The sequence below is a fragment of the Odocoileus virginianus genome, chromosome 27 (genome assembly GCF_023699985.2).
Source record: "Odocoileus virginianus isolate 20LAN1187 ecotype Illinois chromosome 27, Ovbor_1.2, whole genome shotgun sequence".
In the NCBI taxonomy this organism is placed as follows: domain Eukaryota; kingdom Metazoa; phylum Chordata; class Mammalia; order Artiodactyla; family Cervidae; genus Odocoileus; species Odocoileus virginianus.
Window position 1 is genome coordinate 12,961,734 of NC_069700.1, and position 17,883 is coordinate 12,979,616.

The 17,883-nt window shown below is 38.2% G+C and overlaps 1 protein-coding gene across 7 annotated transcripts in view; it reads left to right on the top strand.

Moving 5' to 3' along the window:
* The window catches only part of CDKAL1 (CDK5 regulatory subunit associated protein 1 like 1), a 603,129-nt gene that overhangs the window by 393,491 nt on the left and 191,755 nt on the right, over positions 1-17,883 (top strand). For all 7 annotated transcript variants that reach the window (XM_070456204.1, XM_020875786.2, XM_020875789.2 and 4 more), the window contains one exon: positions 16,088-16,233. In XM_070456204.1, coding sequence (XP_070312305.1) covers positions 16,088-16,233 — 146 coding nt within the window. The remainder of the gene's footprint in view (positions 1-16,087; positions 16,234-17,883) is intronic.

Consider the following 17,883-nt stretch of genomic DNA (forward strand, 5'->3'; position numbering starts at 1 on the left):
GGACATGGCAACCCACTCCAGTATTCTTGCCTGGAGAATGCCCATGGACAGAGGAGCTTGGCAGGCTACAGTCCATGGGGTCGTGAAGAGTCAGACACAACTGAGCAATTAAGCCCATATGGGCTTATTTGTATTTTTTAAAGAACACTGTTTTATTAAATTGTCATTAGTAGTAGTATACAATTCGTCAGAAACTATAAATACTTAGTAAGCATTAGTATAGAAATGCATTATAAATTCTGCTTTGAATGAATGGATGTTGAGGGTGGCAGGCATGGTAACTCTTTATGTTGCTTTGAAAAAGGCAGCTTCATAAGTCCCTGTGTGGTGACCTGAAGGTGTTCAGTAAAAGTGAGAGGGAGGTGTGACGGGAGAACTCCGAATGAAGCCTTGACCACAGACAAATGGGTTTTATGAAAATGTACAAATGCAAATTAGAGACCTGGACATGGATTCATTTTTAAATGACCCTCGCCTACTGGTTTGTTTTGCTCTAGGAATACTCTGCCCATTTGAAGGGCCGCACTTACACTATGCTTTATAAGAAGTATGTGACCTCGACAGTGCAAAATCATGTTCAGAAGGTGGATTTGGCCAAATATCAGAGATTTCTGAGGGTTCAGTAGTAGAAGAAACATGCAGTAGCTCACGGGGTGTAATGGATGAAGGTGAGAAACACAGAGATTTTGAAACTGATCAGGAAAAGGTTGTAATTCTTTGGCAAAGATATGCTGAGTTCATTTTGTAAAACTTAGCTATAATTGACATATTACTTACTAGTGTCAGATGTACAACATAAAAATTTGTTATTTGCATGTATTCTGAAGTGATCACAGTAGGTGATAAGACTAGGCAGCCACCAGTCTGCTCTCTGTGTCTTAGGAATTCTCTTTCTTTTTTTAAATTTCGAATGTAAGTGAGATCATACAGCATTTGTCTTTTCTGTCTGATTTATTTATTTCATGTAGCATAACACCCTCAAGGTCCATCCAAGTTGTCGCAAATGACAGGATTTCCTTCTTTTTTTGGTCTGAATAATACGTATACTGTTGTATACATACACCCCATTTCCTTTATCCATTCATCCACAGTGAGTTCATTTTTAAACGTCATATATATAATCAGTGCTTGGGAAGGTCTTTCAATAGTTTATTAAGGGGAAAATAAACACCCAGATGGGAGTATCCCATTTGTTTTTAATTTTTAATGAGTTGTTTTAATATCTAATGTTTAAACCTCTAAGGGGTTGGATTTTCCTGTCTTCATTTCACTCAGCTGAAAACATTTCACAGTGTTGATTGTTCTCAGGGCAGCCTCTTGGGAGAAATTTCTTTATCTGGACCTTGTTCTCCTACTTCTTAATACCATTTCTTCAGGGGCACTAAGTATTGTTTATTCAGAATAAGTTATTCTTATTTCAGTATAATCCCAGATCTTTATAGATCACCTGTATGAACTGTGCCCATTTAGGTAGTTCTGTGGAGAGGTTATTTAGAGTCCTGTGAAGATGGGACAAAGGAGATGATCTGAACATTCTGTGGACAACTGTGGATGGCACCATCATGCTCCATAGGGTTCATTTCAATGTATTGCATTTTTGTTAGCCTCTCTTTGACTCTCTGTTTTCCTGTCTTTTAGATTATCAATCTCTAGATAATTTTGAAATATTAAGAAAGACAGAATAATTGACTTGGAAATTCTTTTTCTCACCTAAGACAGAAGGAAATACATAGCATGTAATATGGTGTCTTAAATCTCCTAGTGATTGTTAATCCATATTGTAATACACACTGCAGGTGGATTCTTTACCAGATAACCCACCAGGGAAGCCCAGGAATCCTGGAGTGGGTAGCCCATCCCTTCTCTAGAGAACCTTCCCAACCCAGGAATCAAACCAGGGTATCCTGTATTGCAGGCAGATTCTTTACCAGCTGAGCTACCAGGGAAGCTCTTAATGATTGTTATTTAGACCTATATTTATCCAGTTTTGAAGCCAAGTAAACATAATTTGTGAATAATATATATTTATAACATTTGATCATTGGAAAGATGGAGTTCAAGTCCTACTCTAGTATCTTTATTTTCTAAATAGGTAAATCCTCTAAAAATGGCAACATGTAAGATCTGAAAATACTTTTGTATCAAATGATCACTTCTCTTATTAGGCTGATCCTTTAGAAAAAAAAAAGTACATTCGTTTTTTATATTTTTAAAGGCCACAGACTTTGACAGAATGAAGGAAAATAAAAATCTTCAATTTCCCCTCTTATCTGAGAAAATCTTTTAATTGCATAGGATTTTAACTTCAATTTTATTTTAAAAACACTTAAAAAAATATTAGGTTGGTGCAAAAGTAATTTCAGTTTGGGACCATGAATTTTAAATCATTATAACTAGGCTCAAACACATCTTTTTTAATCAAAATTGGAGCCATTGGAGTCAACATATTTTTGCCAACAAGCAATAAGTTTGGTTATTCCTGTAGCATAAAAATCCCAACTTTAGGATTCAACAAACTCTTGGAAAGCATCTTCTTCCTGCTGTTGATTGTGAAAGGATTTTCCCGGCAAAAAGTTGTCGAGATGCTTGAAGTGGTAGTCCGCTGGTGAGCAGTCAGGTGAATATGGCAGATGAGGCAAAACTTTGTAGCCCAGTTCATTCAACTTGTGAAGCATTGGTTGTGTGACATGTGGTTGGGTAGTGTTGTGGAGAATTGGGCCCTTTCTGTAGACCAATGGTGGCTGCAGGTGTCACAATTTTCAAAGCATCTCATTGATTTGCTGAGCATATTTCTCAGGTATAATGATTTCATCAGGATTCAGAAAGCTGTAGTGGATCAGATGGGCAGCAGACCACCAAACAGTGACCATGACCTTTTCTGGGGTGCTAGTTTGGCTTTGGGAAGTGCTTTGGAGCTTCTTCTCGGTCCCAGTACTGAGATGGTTATCGCCGGCTATCATATAAAATCCACTTTTCATCGCACATGACAACCTGATCAAGAAATGATCGTTGTTGCATAGAATAAGAGAAGATGACCTTTCAAAACAATGACTTGTTTTGTTTTTGGTCAGCTTGTGAGGCACCCACTTACAAGCTTTTTCACCTTCCCAGTTTGCTTCAGATGCTAAACTGCTATAGAATGGTTGATGTTGAGTTCTTCAGCCACTTCTTGTATAATTGTAAGAGGATCAGTTTCAATGATTGCTCTCAGTTGGTCGTTGTCAGCTTCCAATGGCCAGCCACTGCACTCTGAACCTTTAAGGTTCTCATCTTCTTTGCGAAACTTCTTGAACCACCACTATGCTGCACGTTCATTAGCAGTTCCTGGGCCAGATGCGTTGTTGATGTTGTGAGTTGTTTCTGCTGTTTTATGACCCATTTTGAACTCAAATAAGAAAATCACTCAAATTTGCTTTTTGTCTAACATCATTTCCCTAGTCTAAAATAAATATAAAACAAGCATCAAGTAATAAATCTTTAGCAAAAAACATAAAGGAGAAGTCCCCATTCAAATGATGTTTAACATAACCACATTTGTTTATTCCAATATCAAAGGGAAGATTTCAACAATGCAAAAACCACAATTATGCTTGCACCAACCTAGTAGCTCAAATCTTAACAGGTAAATTTGGTCATCAAATGAAAAATTTTCCTGATATTTCTTTACATTCTAGACAAGCTATCTGATCCTATATAACTTTGGAACCACGGTGCTTAAAAAAGCAGCAGATTCAAATCTCAGAAAATACTCTATTAAGGTGTTTTTAGACAAGCTAGCCTACCATGCAGTAACTGGAAATGCTTTCATTTCAGGTCCAATTAAGGAACTGACATGTGAAGCCAGTTTTACCAAGTGAGAACAATTAAAGTAGTACAAAAAGGAAATAGTCCTCTTTGTTCCTTTGTAAAAATCATATACCCATTTATCAGTTTGAACTCAAATTCCATATTACTCAATAACAAAAGAGTAAGAAGAGTCTATTAATTTGTTACCTTTTAATTTCAAGTACTGTAGTAAGAGCCATTTAATTCATGCATTTTGAGACACTTGGGAAAAATTCACATTTTAATAAATCAAACGTAAGGAGAATTTTGCAAACTGAATATTTTTAATTGTCTTTGTGGTTTGGGTGTTGTTTTGGAGCTAAAACTCTTCACTGTTTATTTGCAGCCCTGCTTCTGGTAATGGTTTACTGTTTACATTGTCATGTGAATTAGTTAATGCTGTTCCTCAGAAATTATTTTAGATTTAGTAAGGACACATTTGTGAGACACATTTTGGTGGAGCAGAGTGTAGGAGAGTAAAAAATCTTTTCCTCTCCCTATCTAAGGTTCTCCAGGTGGTTTCTTTAAGTTAGACTAGCCAAAGATAGATTAGTAAGAGAAAAAAGGTTATTTACATGTGCTTCCAGCCTACATGCATGGAAGATCCAGTTGTCAGTAACTCTAAAGGGTTATTAGAACTTGGGTTTACTTACCATCGTGTGCTAAAACTAAAGAAAATGTATTTGTAGCTTCTGGGTGTGGAAAACTAGTTATGGGAAAGTGACTAGGAAATGTATAGTGAACAGGGATTGTTTAGAAAGGTTTCTTATGCATATTTAAGTCTTGTCTTCACCATTGATTTGTTGTTGTTTTCCATTACTCAGTCATGTCCGACTCTTTGTGACCCCATGGACTGCAGCATGCCAGGCTTCCCTGTCCTTCACTGTATCCTAGAATTTGCTCAGATTCATGTCTGTTGAGTCAGTGATACTATCTAACCATTTCATCCTCTGCCAGCCCCTTCTCCTTTTGCCTTCCATCTTTCCCAGCATCAGGGTCTTTTCCAATGAGTTGGCTCTTTGCATCAGGTGGCCAGAGTATTGGAGCTTCAGCCAAGGTATTGGAGCTTCAGCCTCAGTATCAGTCTTTCCAGTGAATATTCCAGACTGATTTCCTTTAGGATTGACTGATTTGATCTCCTTGCTGTCAAGGGATTCTCAAGAGTCTTCTGTCACCACTCTTGATATGAATTGTTAAAATTTTGTTCTCAGTGTGGAATTTCCATGTTTACATCTTTTTTTGCCCAAAATTTCTACCTTTAAAAATGGAAATTTTATGTGTATAAATACCTTTTACCAAAGGAAAATGAAGGCGCCGTTTTTTTTAACTTTTCCTGGGTCTGCTGGTTCTCAGTCACCTTTACTTCAAAATAATGTGTATGTGAAAGAGGCATACTTGAGAATTGGTCTATTGTAACTTTAGTCAGGGTGACTGTGTTTACATTACAGCTGTACCATTGACCTTGAACAAGGTTTTAACTTCCCTGAGTCTTAGATTCAGTAAAACTACTCTCTAGGTTTGTGCAGGAATTTAAATGAGATACTGAGTGTTGTTATCAAAGTAAACTTGAGTCTACTTTCCTGAGTCACCAAAGCCAGTCTGCTGGCACTAAATTGTATGAAAGAAAGTATAGCATTCATTGCAGGGTGCCTTGGAAGGAGAAATGTCTCCTCCCACTCCAAAGACCTGAGCTTCCTGATGACTTTCAGGGAAGGATTTTTAAAGACAGAATTTGGGGTGAGGGTTGCAGCTCATGGACTTCCTGTGATCCACTGGTGGTGAGGTAACAGGGTGATGTTCTAGAAATCTTAATCATCCACCTTGTGGTTCACAGACCTGTGGTTGTACCATAGTCAGAAGTCTACAGCTTGTGGTCAGTATGTAATTGCCATCTTCCATGTGGGTGTGGGTCTTAAGTTTCTGTAGAACATCTCAAAGGTGTGTGTCAGATTGTTATGTATATCCCTTGAGGAGGAACTTGGACTCTCTTTTATCCCTAAACTATTGTTTAGGCTTTTAGTACTTTTCTTGCTTCACCACTTTTCCTTTGTATCTGCGTTCTCTAACTTGGATAATTAGACTTTGCATCTGCTCTTTGGAACTTGGGGGAGGCCTGAGGGACTAAAACTCCCCTGAAAGCCCTTGCCCCTCAGCTCTCCAGGTTTCAATGTGAATCAGCAAATGGTACCCCCTGGCACCTAAGGAGGCTATCTGTCATCATTGGTGTTATTACTATGACTGCTACCACTGCTGGGCTTCCCTGGTGGCTCAGATGTAAAGAATCCACCTGCAATGTGTAAGACTTGGGTTCAGTCCCTGGGTTGTGAACATCCCCTGGAGAAGGGAAAGGCTACCTACTCCAGGGTTCTGGCCTGGAGAATTCCATGAACAGAGGAGCCTGGCATTCCATGGGCAGAGCAGCCGCTTTCCATGGGGTCACAAAGAGTCAGACACGACTGAGCAACTTTCCCTTTCACTTTTACTACTACTGTACCACTTAATAGTAGGTGATTCAGAGACTCCTGAGATCTTTCTCCTTTCCTCTAATAATCATTCCAATTAAATGACTGCTTATGGTCCTTTTTTTTTTTTTTTTTTTAATTCCCTTGTACTAGTTGGCTTCAGTCTTATCCAACTCTTTGGGACCCCATGGACTGTAGCCTGCCAGGCTCCTCTGTCAATGGGATTCTCCAGGCAAGAATTCCCTTAGAATAAATTTGGGAGTGGGGAAAGAATTTCCTATCCCTCTTCTCCTTTTACTTTCATTCCCATTTTTGTCTTCTTTTTGAACAAAGAAATTTCTTCCATGTCTGTTTTTCCCTACTCTCTCATCATAGCACCAGGGACAACGCTGCTCTAATGGTAATAACTTCTCCAGGAATGATTCTGAGCTGTTTTGCTGATTCTTATCTCTGATTTTCCTTTGTTTGTTGTTTTCATATTCTAGTTTCTCTCTCCTGTTATGCTAATGTGGGAGCATTGGGAATCCCTTGAGTGTAAGAACTTGGGTGATTTGGACCCTGCTTAGAAGAAAGTTTTGCTTCTTTCATTTCTGAAGAAATAGAGCTCTCACAGAATGATATACTGTCAAGAAATATTATTAACTTGATATTTGGTCTTTGAAAATCATTTTAGTTTTTCTAAGCCCACTAGATTGTATCAAGTATAATTTTATCATTGTTTCATGATGATAGTAACAACTTTGCTTTAACTGTGATTTGTTTTTCTCTATTTTTTCTGTTTTTCCAAAACCTTAAAAATGAGTGTCTATTACCTTTGTATAACATAAGGACGTTCATTTTTTAAAACAGAATAGTGTGTTTTTTTCATTATTTTATGTTGACTAATTACCATGTACATCTTTATTTTAGAAGTGAGTAACAGTGAGTCCAACCCTTAAACGATTCTTTCTTTAAAGTAATTTCAACAAATAATTTTACAGTCAGTGTATTTGATAAAAGAGTAAATAGGTAGAGAATCATTAAGTGGTCTCCAAGCGTACTTATTACTTTTCCCAAATGTACTTTTAAAGATAGAATTTCTATTATTAGATTTAAAAAAGCAGAACTGGTATGACAGATCACTGGGTCACTTTATAAGATGTACCGCCTTATATCTTACGTGTTGTCACACCTGTAGACCGTTTTTGAGTGTACAGCTCACTGACATTAAGTACATTCCCAGTATTATGCACTCATAACCACAGTCCATCTCTGGAACTTTTTCATTTCCCTGAACTGGAATTCTGTGTCCATTAAACAATACATTCCCTGTGCCTCTCTCCCGTTTGTCTCTCTTGAGTGTGCCTATTGTAGGCACCTCATGTAGGTGAGCTCATGCAATATTTTTCCTTTTGGTCTGGCTGATTTCACTTAGCATAATGTTTTCAAAGTTCATCCCTGTTGTAGCAACATTATGTTACGTTAAATATCTCTTTTTTGGGTAGTTTTATTCTCACCGCCAGAGCACTCTGTACAGACTCCCTTTAGCTCTTCTGTCCTACAGTTTTACCATCCATGCACATACCCCAGGAGCATACTGTGTTTTTCTGTTTCTCCTCATTTCTTTGCTTGATGCCTGGCACTTAAACAATTAATTTATAGTTGAATGAATGGATGATGGAATGATTCAGTCGAATAATCAACATGGCTATTTTGGAGTAAGTCCTACAAAGGGTTCTAGGTAAAGGTAAAATGTTTGATTAGGACAGAAATTTGTCTTCACTTATTTTAATACAAACACTGAAAATGTTAACTCTTTGAAGATTTGCATTAAAGACAAAATCAGTGCCTGTGTTCTCGGAGATCCTATTTCCGGAGTCCCCTTCAAGACTCTTAAAGTCATATAAGTCAATGTAAAATAAGACCAGAGTTATATTTCACCCATTACGTCATTAATGACACTGTATCAGTCACTAAGTCAATTCCCAGCATCTAAACTTATTCTTGGGGCTTCCCTGGTGGCTCAGTGGTGAAGAATCTGTCTACAGTGCAGGAGCTTTAGGAGACTCGGGTTCCATCTCCGGGTTGAGAGGATCCCCTGGAGGGGAGCATGGCAACTGACGCTAGCATTCTTACCTGGGGAATCCCATGGACAGAGGGGCCTGGCGAGCGACAATCCATGGAGTGGCAGAGTCAGACATAACTGAAACAGCTCAGCACACCTGCGCGCCAGCTTCTTGTCAGCCATCTAAAGATAAATTCTCATTAATAGCATTAGAAAGTGAACTAGGGAGCATAAAAAGAGAACATTTCCCATCCTTATATCCCAAATGAGAAGGAGTCGATATTGTGAACAGATTCTAATTTACACTTGATCTATAACTTAATTATAATAGGAAATTCACTTCTAAACTGCAGAGAGCTAACATTTTCAGTATTTGCATTAAAATAAGTGAAGACAAAATGTCTGTCCTAATTAGCTTTCATAGAAATGTTAAAAGGACGTTCGTGCTCATTTACCATTACCACTTCACCTCAGTGTCATAGTCAGCTCAGTGTCAGAGTCAATAATCAGACTTTACATTATGAAGATAAGAATATATGTTAATACTAAATGTCAGAGTGCTAAGAGTTGTAATTATACACACATTTATTTTCAACTGATATTATCAATGGTTTGCTTTATTTTTAAATTATTATTCTATTCTGCTAAGGCCAAGAAATCAAGAGAAAGCTCTTATATCTGGATTGTGGTGATAGTTACATAAACCTACACATATATTAAAATTCATGAAACTGAACACATAGGAAAAAAGTCAGGTTTACTGTACTCATTTTAAAATAAGATAAAACAGAAAACTAACAACAAAATCTGTTGTGATTCAAACACTATATAACATGAACAAGTATATGGTAAAAAACAAGTATATATATGTGTGTGTATGTGTGTACTTTGAAAAGTATATATACTTCTCCCTTAAAAAAAGACCATGTTTACCAAACACTAAAAGAACAAATCAATACCTGATCAGTTTAATAGGGATAGTACTGATACATTCAACCTAGTTAGACTGAGCATTCAGCTCAGACAGTTCAGTTGGCTTCTCTTTAATATGAAGTAAATAAATAATTAACATTGACAGGTGGGTTCTTTACCACCAGCACCACCCGGGAAGCCCCAATTAAAGAATCCAATCAGAAGGTAAATGTTAAAGATCTGTCTAGAAATATTCAGCTCTCCTTTATTTATGATCTGATTATCCCAAATGATGCTAACTTCAGATAACTTCTGTTTCATGTGTCACATGGACTAGAGTGGAAAGTATGTTCTGGTGATGTGTCTGCTCTAGTTGGTATGCTTGGTATGTAAAATGATGCAGCAAAACAAGTGTTTATTAAACAGCAGACTGTGTCTCTGGGATGGGGATGCAAAGAAGGCAGTAACCTCCTTTGCACATTTGTTTTCTAAACAAACATGTGAACATGTAAACAGCCTCCTTTGATGAAGAAGCGCTCACTTGTGTCAGGCACTCCACTAAGTATGTATATCTCATCTGACCCCTCCCTCTTTGGTGTAGGTATTTTTTATTATTTCTTTGGTAGATTGTTATCACTGCTTACCAGACATTCTGGTTTCCCTCTCATTAGACCTGAGAGTAGCTGTGAGACCTGCAGTGGGCAGTGAAATGCACGCAGAAGTGACAGGCTCGATTTCTGGGCATATGGTTCAAGTTGATGATTCTCTTGTGTCTCTCTTTGCTTTCCCCTCTTCCACATTGTAAGTGAAAGCGACTTAAGCAAAGCTTCAACCAGTCCATGACATTCCTGTAATATGAGGAAGAGTTACATTTTTGTTGTTACAAGCCACCAAGAGTTTTGAGATCATATACAGCATCATCTGATGCATCCTACTGATACACTGTCATTTTATGAATGAAGAAAACAAGCATTCAGAGACATTTAAACAATGTGTCCACAGTGAAGAACTGTAAATGGAATAACTAGCGTTAGAGCCTAAGCCTGTTCAGACTGCTAAGTCCTTTCTCTTAGCCACTTTTCAATACACATTGGAATGGAAATGTGTATCAATTACAAAACTAGAACACGGGACAGAGAAATGTAGTTTTATAGGCAACAGAAAGTTTCACCCCAAATGGAGTTTACTTATTTTTTAAACTTACTTATTTTTTAATTGAAGGATAGTTGCTTTACAGACTTTTGTTGTTTTCTGTCAAACCTCAACATGAATCAGCCACAGGTACACATCGGTTCCCTCCCTTTTGAACCTCCCTCCCAGCTCCCTCCCCATCCCACCCCTCTAGGTTGATGCAGGGCCCCTGTTTGAGTTTCCTGAGCCATACAGCAAATTCCCACTGGCTATCTATTTTACATATGGTAATATAAGTTACCACGTTACTCTTTCCATACATCTCACCCTCTCCTCCCCTCTCCCCATGTCCATGAGTCTATTCTCTATGTCTGTTTCTCCATTGCTGCCCTGCAAATAAATCCTTCAGTACCATTTTTCTCGATTCCGTATATATGCGTTAATATGCGATATTTATCTCTCTCTTTCTGGCTTACTTCACTCTGTATAATAGGCTCTAGGTTCATCCACCTCATTAGAACTGACTCAAATGTGGTTTCTTTATGGCTGAGTAATATTCCATTGTGTGTATGTACCACAACTTCTTTATCCACTCATCTGTTGATGGACATCTAAGTTGCTTCCATGTTCTAGCTATTTAAATAGTGCTGCAGTGAACGGTGGGATACATGTGTCTTTTCCAATTTTGGTTTCCTTAGGGTGTATATCTAGGAGTGGGATTGCTGGGTGGAGTTTACTTTGGAGTGATAAGAATTTTCCAGGCACACTGCACCATCCTGTGAATATGCTAAAAACATTTATTAATAATTGCTTACTTTTTATGAGCGAATGGTATGGTATGTATTTATATATCAAATAAGCTATTTTTTAATTCCTAAGGGTAAATGGCATAGTTTCTTTTTTATTTTTTAAGGTATTCTTAGGTTAGCTTATGTATATTGTGTATGCTTGCTTCTTAGGTTAGTTCATGTATCTTAAGTTAGCTAAAAAAAAAATAGCAATGTTAAATTTTGCATTGTCAGTATGCATATACTTCCTAACAAAGTTAGAATCTGAGAGGGCTTTCCCTGTGAATGAACTGCAGGGGCATCTGAATGCAAGTATTAATGTATATTAATGTATACATTCTCACACACTGAGTGACTTTGTTGGCTCCTAGAGTGTATATATATTCAGTACCAGGTAGAAAATGATGACTAATTTGATAATTGCAGGGCAATAAAAGTGAGACTTAACATTGTTTTAAAAAAATATACCATATATAAATTACTTTTCAAAATTAAATCTGTTTTCATTCATTATTTTTTTCTTTGCTTTTTAACTTCATTAAAAAAATCACAAGCACTGAGATGATTACCAGCTTGTGATAGGAAAACTCCATATGAAAACACCAGATAGAAATACTATTTTCTTGATCTATTAGGCATTCTGTGGTCCTTACCTACAAAGTAGTCAGCATTTGTATTTTAAGCAGCCTTGATACTTCAACCCTCACATTAAAAGTGAACTTGCATTAAAATATTAATAGATACTGTTTCTATGCTAGATGCCACAAGGGCTCCTCCAAACACACACAGGCATGTGCACACACACACAGACCCACACATGCCTGCTCACATACTTGCCTGTTTTACTGTTGTTGTTCAGTCACCCAGTCGTGTCCAACTCTATATGATCCCATGGACTGTAGCAATACGCCAGGTCTCCCTGTCCTTCACCATCTCTGGAGTCTGCCCAAATTCATGTCCATTTAGTTGGTGATGCCATTTAACCATCTCATCCTCTGATGCCCTCTTCTCCTCCTGCCCTCAATCTTTCCCAGCATCAGGGACTTTTCCAATGAGTCATCTGTTTGCATCAAATGACCAAAATACTGGAGCTTCAGCTTCAGCATCAGTCCTTCCAGTGAATATTCAGGTTTGATCCTCCTTTAAGATCAACTGGTTTGATCTTGCTGTGCAAGGGACTTTCAGAAGTCTTCTCCAGCACCACAGTTCAAAGGCATCAGTTCTTTGTCATTCTGCCTTTACAGTCGTTACAGTCCAGCTCTCACAACTGTACGTGACCACTGGGAAGACCATAGCCTTTAATATACAGACCTTTGTTGGCAGAGTGATATCTCTGCTTTCAGTCTCTATTACCCACCTCAGAGCTTAGGGTTGCTCTTGACTGCTGTTCTGGAACGCACCATTTGTAAATTACTTCCATAAGAATATACACTGTGATTTTAATTCAAAGCTCCAGCAGATTTTTAGAGCAATAAACCATGGTGGGGCTACCTAGAAAGTATCTGATCTTGGCTTCTAAAATTGTTCGTTGCTCTTCGGTCGCTAAGTTGTGTCTGACTCTCTGTGACCCTGTGGACTGTAGCACGCCAGGACTCGCTGTCCCTCACACTCTCCTCTCATCTTCTGCCGCCCTCTTCTCCTTTTGCCTTCAACCTTTCCCAGCCTCAGGGTCTTTTCCAGTGACTGGACTGTATCAGGTGACCAAAGATCTACAATTAAGGCGGGCCAATTATCTGCTTGTATACCTGCCTGAATATGTGCTTATCTACCTGCTTTAGCCAAGTGGAGCTAGTGGAAAGTTTGTTTTACTGTCAAACATCAATTATATTTTAAATCTTTCTCTTTGTATGTGGATGTAGTTTTGACTTAAATCTCCATTTATATGTTTGGTGGTGTATACTTGGCATAGTCCCAGCCATTGTAGAATCCAGCGAGTGGAGTAAGACTTGATTACTGCCCTTGTAGACCTTCTGCTTGGGAGATGCATGGCCATGTTGCATGGTAGATTTAAGGAAATACATTGGTGATAGCAGGAACAGGTTGCTGAGGCATCACGAAATAAGAAGTCATCCTTTATACCGGAGAATCTGGAACTCCAAACTAAACCTTAAAAATAGAGAATTTTGAAAGGGGAAGTAGCCCAAAGATTATTCATTTTTTGTTCAGTCACTCAGTCGTGTCCAATTCTTTGTGACTGCATGAGTACAGCACACCAGGCTTCCTTGTCCTTCACTATCTCCTGGAGTTTGCTCAAACTGCAAGTGACGTCCATTGAGTCAATGATGCCATCCAACCATCTCATCCACTGTCGTCCCCTTCTCCTCCTGCCCTCAATCTTTCCCAGGATCAGGGTCTTTTCCAGTGAGTCATTTCTTTGCATCAGTTGGCCAAAGTATTGGAGTGTATGTAACCAACAGTATTAAGTGAGAAGAGGGACAGAAGGAAAAACAATACAAAAAATATCTACTTGTCTCTTTGGGTTATGTTAATATACATTAAGTTGTGGTTCTTCTAGTGGTAGAAGTATAGACTTTTTGCAAGGGGCGAGTTTATTTTTATTTTGTGTTTTGGAATCTACCTTTATGAAGTTACAAAGTCTGTAGTATGAAGCTGAAGATAATTACTGTTGGGAAATCTTACTTTGAGAGCCAAAGGGGGAAAAAACCCACCAAATTTATCCTGCTTGTTTTCTATTAACGTTTTAATTTGAAAATTGTCATACTGTAATAGGGCAATGCTTCATCTATTGAAGTATCCTGTTTATACTAGAAGGGCCACCCTGAGTGTTTCCAACAGAAACTGCACCCTTTCTGGCCCCAGGTCATGTTCACTGGGAATCCCTTCCAAATTTATTTTTTGCAAATCAGTACAAGTTATCGCTCCTTCACTTACTAGTTAAGGAAGCTACCTTGTTGAAAAGCTATTCTGTTTATTGGTGCTTCATTAACATGTATGAAAATGTGTTACTGTGAATTTTAAACATTCTCCAAAGAAGAAGAACATTAGATAATTTATGTCTTAAATGCTAACACATAAGCACTTTACTGGGTTGTCTTATTCTTACCATAGCCCAGTAACCCTATGAGGTGGGTATTACCACTGTCTTCATTCTTCAGATAAGAAAACCAGTGCACAGAGATTAAGAGTAGAACTTTAATTCACAAATTGTGTTACTTGTAAAGGTGTCATTTTTTTTGCCACAGTATGTACGTTGCAAGTTAGCCAAAGCTGAGTCCTGCCCCTTTAGAAAACAGAGATTTTTGTATAATTGTTTTTTTCACACTGTTCAGGAATCTTGATACTCAGGTGTAAAAAACCTGGAAGACGAAGAATCATAGCAGGAGGCCAGTGTATCTACTGAGTCAGTAGTGGTGATAAGTGTTCAGCCCTGCCTCCCGTAGCCTTATAAATGGTAACCTTGAATAAGGAGGTGAAGAGCCTTCTGACTAAATACCCAGCCAAGAAATGTAAGCTTTGTGAAGGAGAACTTCAGGTAATGTGTTAGCCAGTTATTTTGCTGCCAGATAAATTCTTGAACTTCAGTTCCAATTTAGTAATCTATGTTTAACACAGTGTGTTTGTGTGTGTTAGTCACTCAGTCGTATATCCCAATTAATTCCTGAAAGAGAAGGTCGATAAAGGATATCCATGAGTAATATAATTTGGTTATTTGAATTTCTTAATCAGAAGGATTTTTTTAAACCAACTAAGCCGCTCCTGAGAAACTAAGTCGCTTGAGTTTGTCATTCTTTTCTTCCACTTTGGTCAAAATACTAGTATTCATAGTCAGTGGAAAGAAAATGAAGGGACAAAGGGCATGGGTGATACATATATATGACTGAGCCCTGAATAGCAAAGAGGCAGTCACCTCTGTGGAATTAGGTGGCTCTTTGACTCCACAAGATCCCTCAAAATGCTTTTCTAATGATAAAATTAGACAGCAGATGTGAGAGTGCAGTATGGCACTTTGAAAACTAAAATCACTGGACACATGAAGTTATTACAGAGCAGTTCCTGCTTTGACTTGACCTCTTTCGGACCGTTAGCGACCACTCTCCCTCTCCTCCCCCTCCCCCCCCTCCCCCCCCACCATTGATGGGCCGTAAGTTCGTCACATTTTCCTTATTGCTCACATAAATGGTTTCCTTACCTCAGTTTTCCTTTTACCATTCTTTTTCCTGCCCACTTCATATCCTTGGAGGAATTTAGAAAAATCTGTGTATTTCCTAATGATTTCACTCAAACCTGCTCTCTTTAACTTTGCCAGACAGATCTTCTTCCTGCTCTTCCCTTCTTTCTCCTCTTTGAAACTCTGCAGCTTATAGGTAGATGCCAGTAGGTGACCAGAGGCGAACTGATTGGCGTCGTTGTCTGATCCTGTGCCTTTTGCATGCTCAAAAATAAGTGTTTGCTAACTAACTGAAAAAGAAACAGGTGAGGCACAGATTTCTTTTTCTTCTTTAGTATTAAAAAAAAAAAAGTGTTGGCTTGTTGTAAATTTGGGAACTTTATTCAAGTACTCAGGATTCTACAGCTTCAACTGTTTGCCTTAAATATTGTTGTTTCTGCTGCTAATGCAGCAGGCCAGAATATTAACACTGCCTTGAGGCAAGGGAGGAGTGGTGCTTATTTTGAAGAACTCAGAAATCTTTTTAGTCTCTAGGATTTGCATGAGTTTATCTCTGTTTCGTCACCTGAGAGAGGCAATGACCATGAGGAAATAGCTCTTCTGTTAAATCCTCCAGAAGTGTTAAACTCCCAGATGTCATCCTAGAGTGCAGCCAGTGGACTTCACTTGAGGAGCCTAGAGGATTGGTCTGTTTTTAGCTGTGCTTATTCACTTGCACTTGTGAGAGTTAATCTGAGGGAAACCCTTCTCTGATTTGTTAAAATGATTAATGTTTTCTCCTTCCATTTTTCTCAAGGAAATGGCAAAAATCCTTCATCACCCCCGAGTCTATGCTTTTCTGCACATACCAGTCCAGTCTGCCTCTGACACTGTGCTCATGGAAATGAAAAGAGAATACTGCGTGGCTGACTTCAAAAGAGTGGTGGATTTTCTGAAAGACAAGTAAGTCTGTTAGCACTTAAGAAAATCACCGTTTCTTTTTTCTTTTAAAAGCATGTGGCAAAAATGCACTTATGGTAGCCACAATTAAAGGCACCAGAGAGAGGTGAGACTTTTGAAGCTTTCAAAGCCTTTAAGTTTTCCTTAGACACCCTTGATGTGGTTTCTTCTTTCCTCTCAGTTTTATCCACCTTCCATCTGTGCATCACACACCATTAATTTGTGTGAGGTTGCCGGTCTTCCCAAGGTAATGTGCATTGTGATCATTTCTGTACCTGACCTAGAAGATGAAAACTGCTTTAGCTTTGCTCTGCTTACATCTCCTTTCATGTGGTTTTTTGAAGTTGTCAACTGTTTCTGACATGGAGATAGGTCAAATCATGTCACTACAAAAGAGATAATTTTCTACGAAATAACATTTTTGGAAGAGTATCTGGGAACGTCTTTGCTTTTACACACTTACCCCTGTAGTTTTCTTGAAGAATAGAGCTTTATAAGGAGGTTTTGAGAGTCTGTTTTTTTTAAAGTTCAAATTGCCATTGACCAAAATTAAGGCATATTTACACAATCTCAGACATGAATGATAATTTTGCTTCCACAGAAAACACTTGCAGCCTATAATTATATTCTTAAAAATCCTACTTCTCATCATCACCAAGGGTTGAATGCCTTCTATGATTATACAGGGCAGGAAATAGTGCCGGCCAAGGTCATTCGAACGTTCTCAAGTCCAGGGCACTATTCTCCCCTTGGGGAGTATGTCATTTATCTTGGCATATTTGTGGCATGGGTCTGTCTACTTTCCATAATTTTTTTCCCATAATTTTTCCTCTGTTGTTTTTCTTAATTAAAATACAACTCTTTATTTCCATCTTGTTTATAATTATGTACCTTTGTACCAAGTACTACTGGATATGATTGCTTTATACAAATTGTAAGCAATTATTTTTTCCACCTTCAATTAGTCACTTATCCTGACTACATATGAACATTTTTCTTCTGTTTACTTTCTCCTTCCTTCCTCATCTTCCCTTTATGTGTCTAATTTTTTTTTTTCACCTCTAGGCGTCTCTTGATTATCCTAACCACCAGAAATAAAGACACTTGGTTTGCATTCAAGCAAATCCAGCTAATTGTTCAAATATTCAAATCAGTAAATGGAAAGTATACTTATTCTAGGATTTCATAATTATAATCATTAAGTATATACAACCTTCAAAGTAGAAAACAGAATAATGATGAATCACTAATACTTCCTGATCTTGAGAACTGAGGGCAATGCTAAAGAATAAGGATTTTTTTTTTTTTTTAAGAATAAGGATTTTTATGTTAGATGTTTGTTGTTGGCCTGTGTCCCTCCTTTGAATCTGTTCTAGCTTATTCTAGGTAAAGTTGTCTCATGTGCAGACAAGTTTGGGCACACCAGTATTGGTGAATGTCTTGTTTTCAGAATTACAAATAAATTATTGTGATATGTGCTGTGCTCAGTTGCTTGGTCGTGTCTGACTCTTTTGAGACCCCAAGGACTATAGCCTGTCAGGCTCCTTTGTCCATGGAATTCTCCAGGCAAGAATACTGAAGTGGGTTGCCATGTCCTCTTTGAAGGTATCTTCTTGACCTAGGGATCGATCCAAAGTCTGCTGCTTTGGCAGG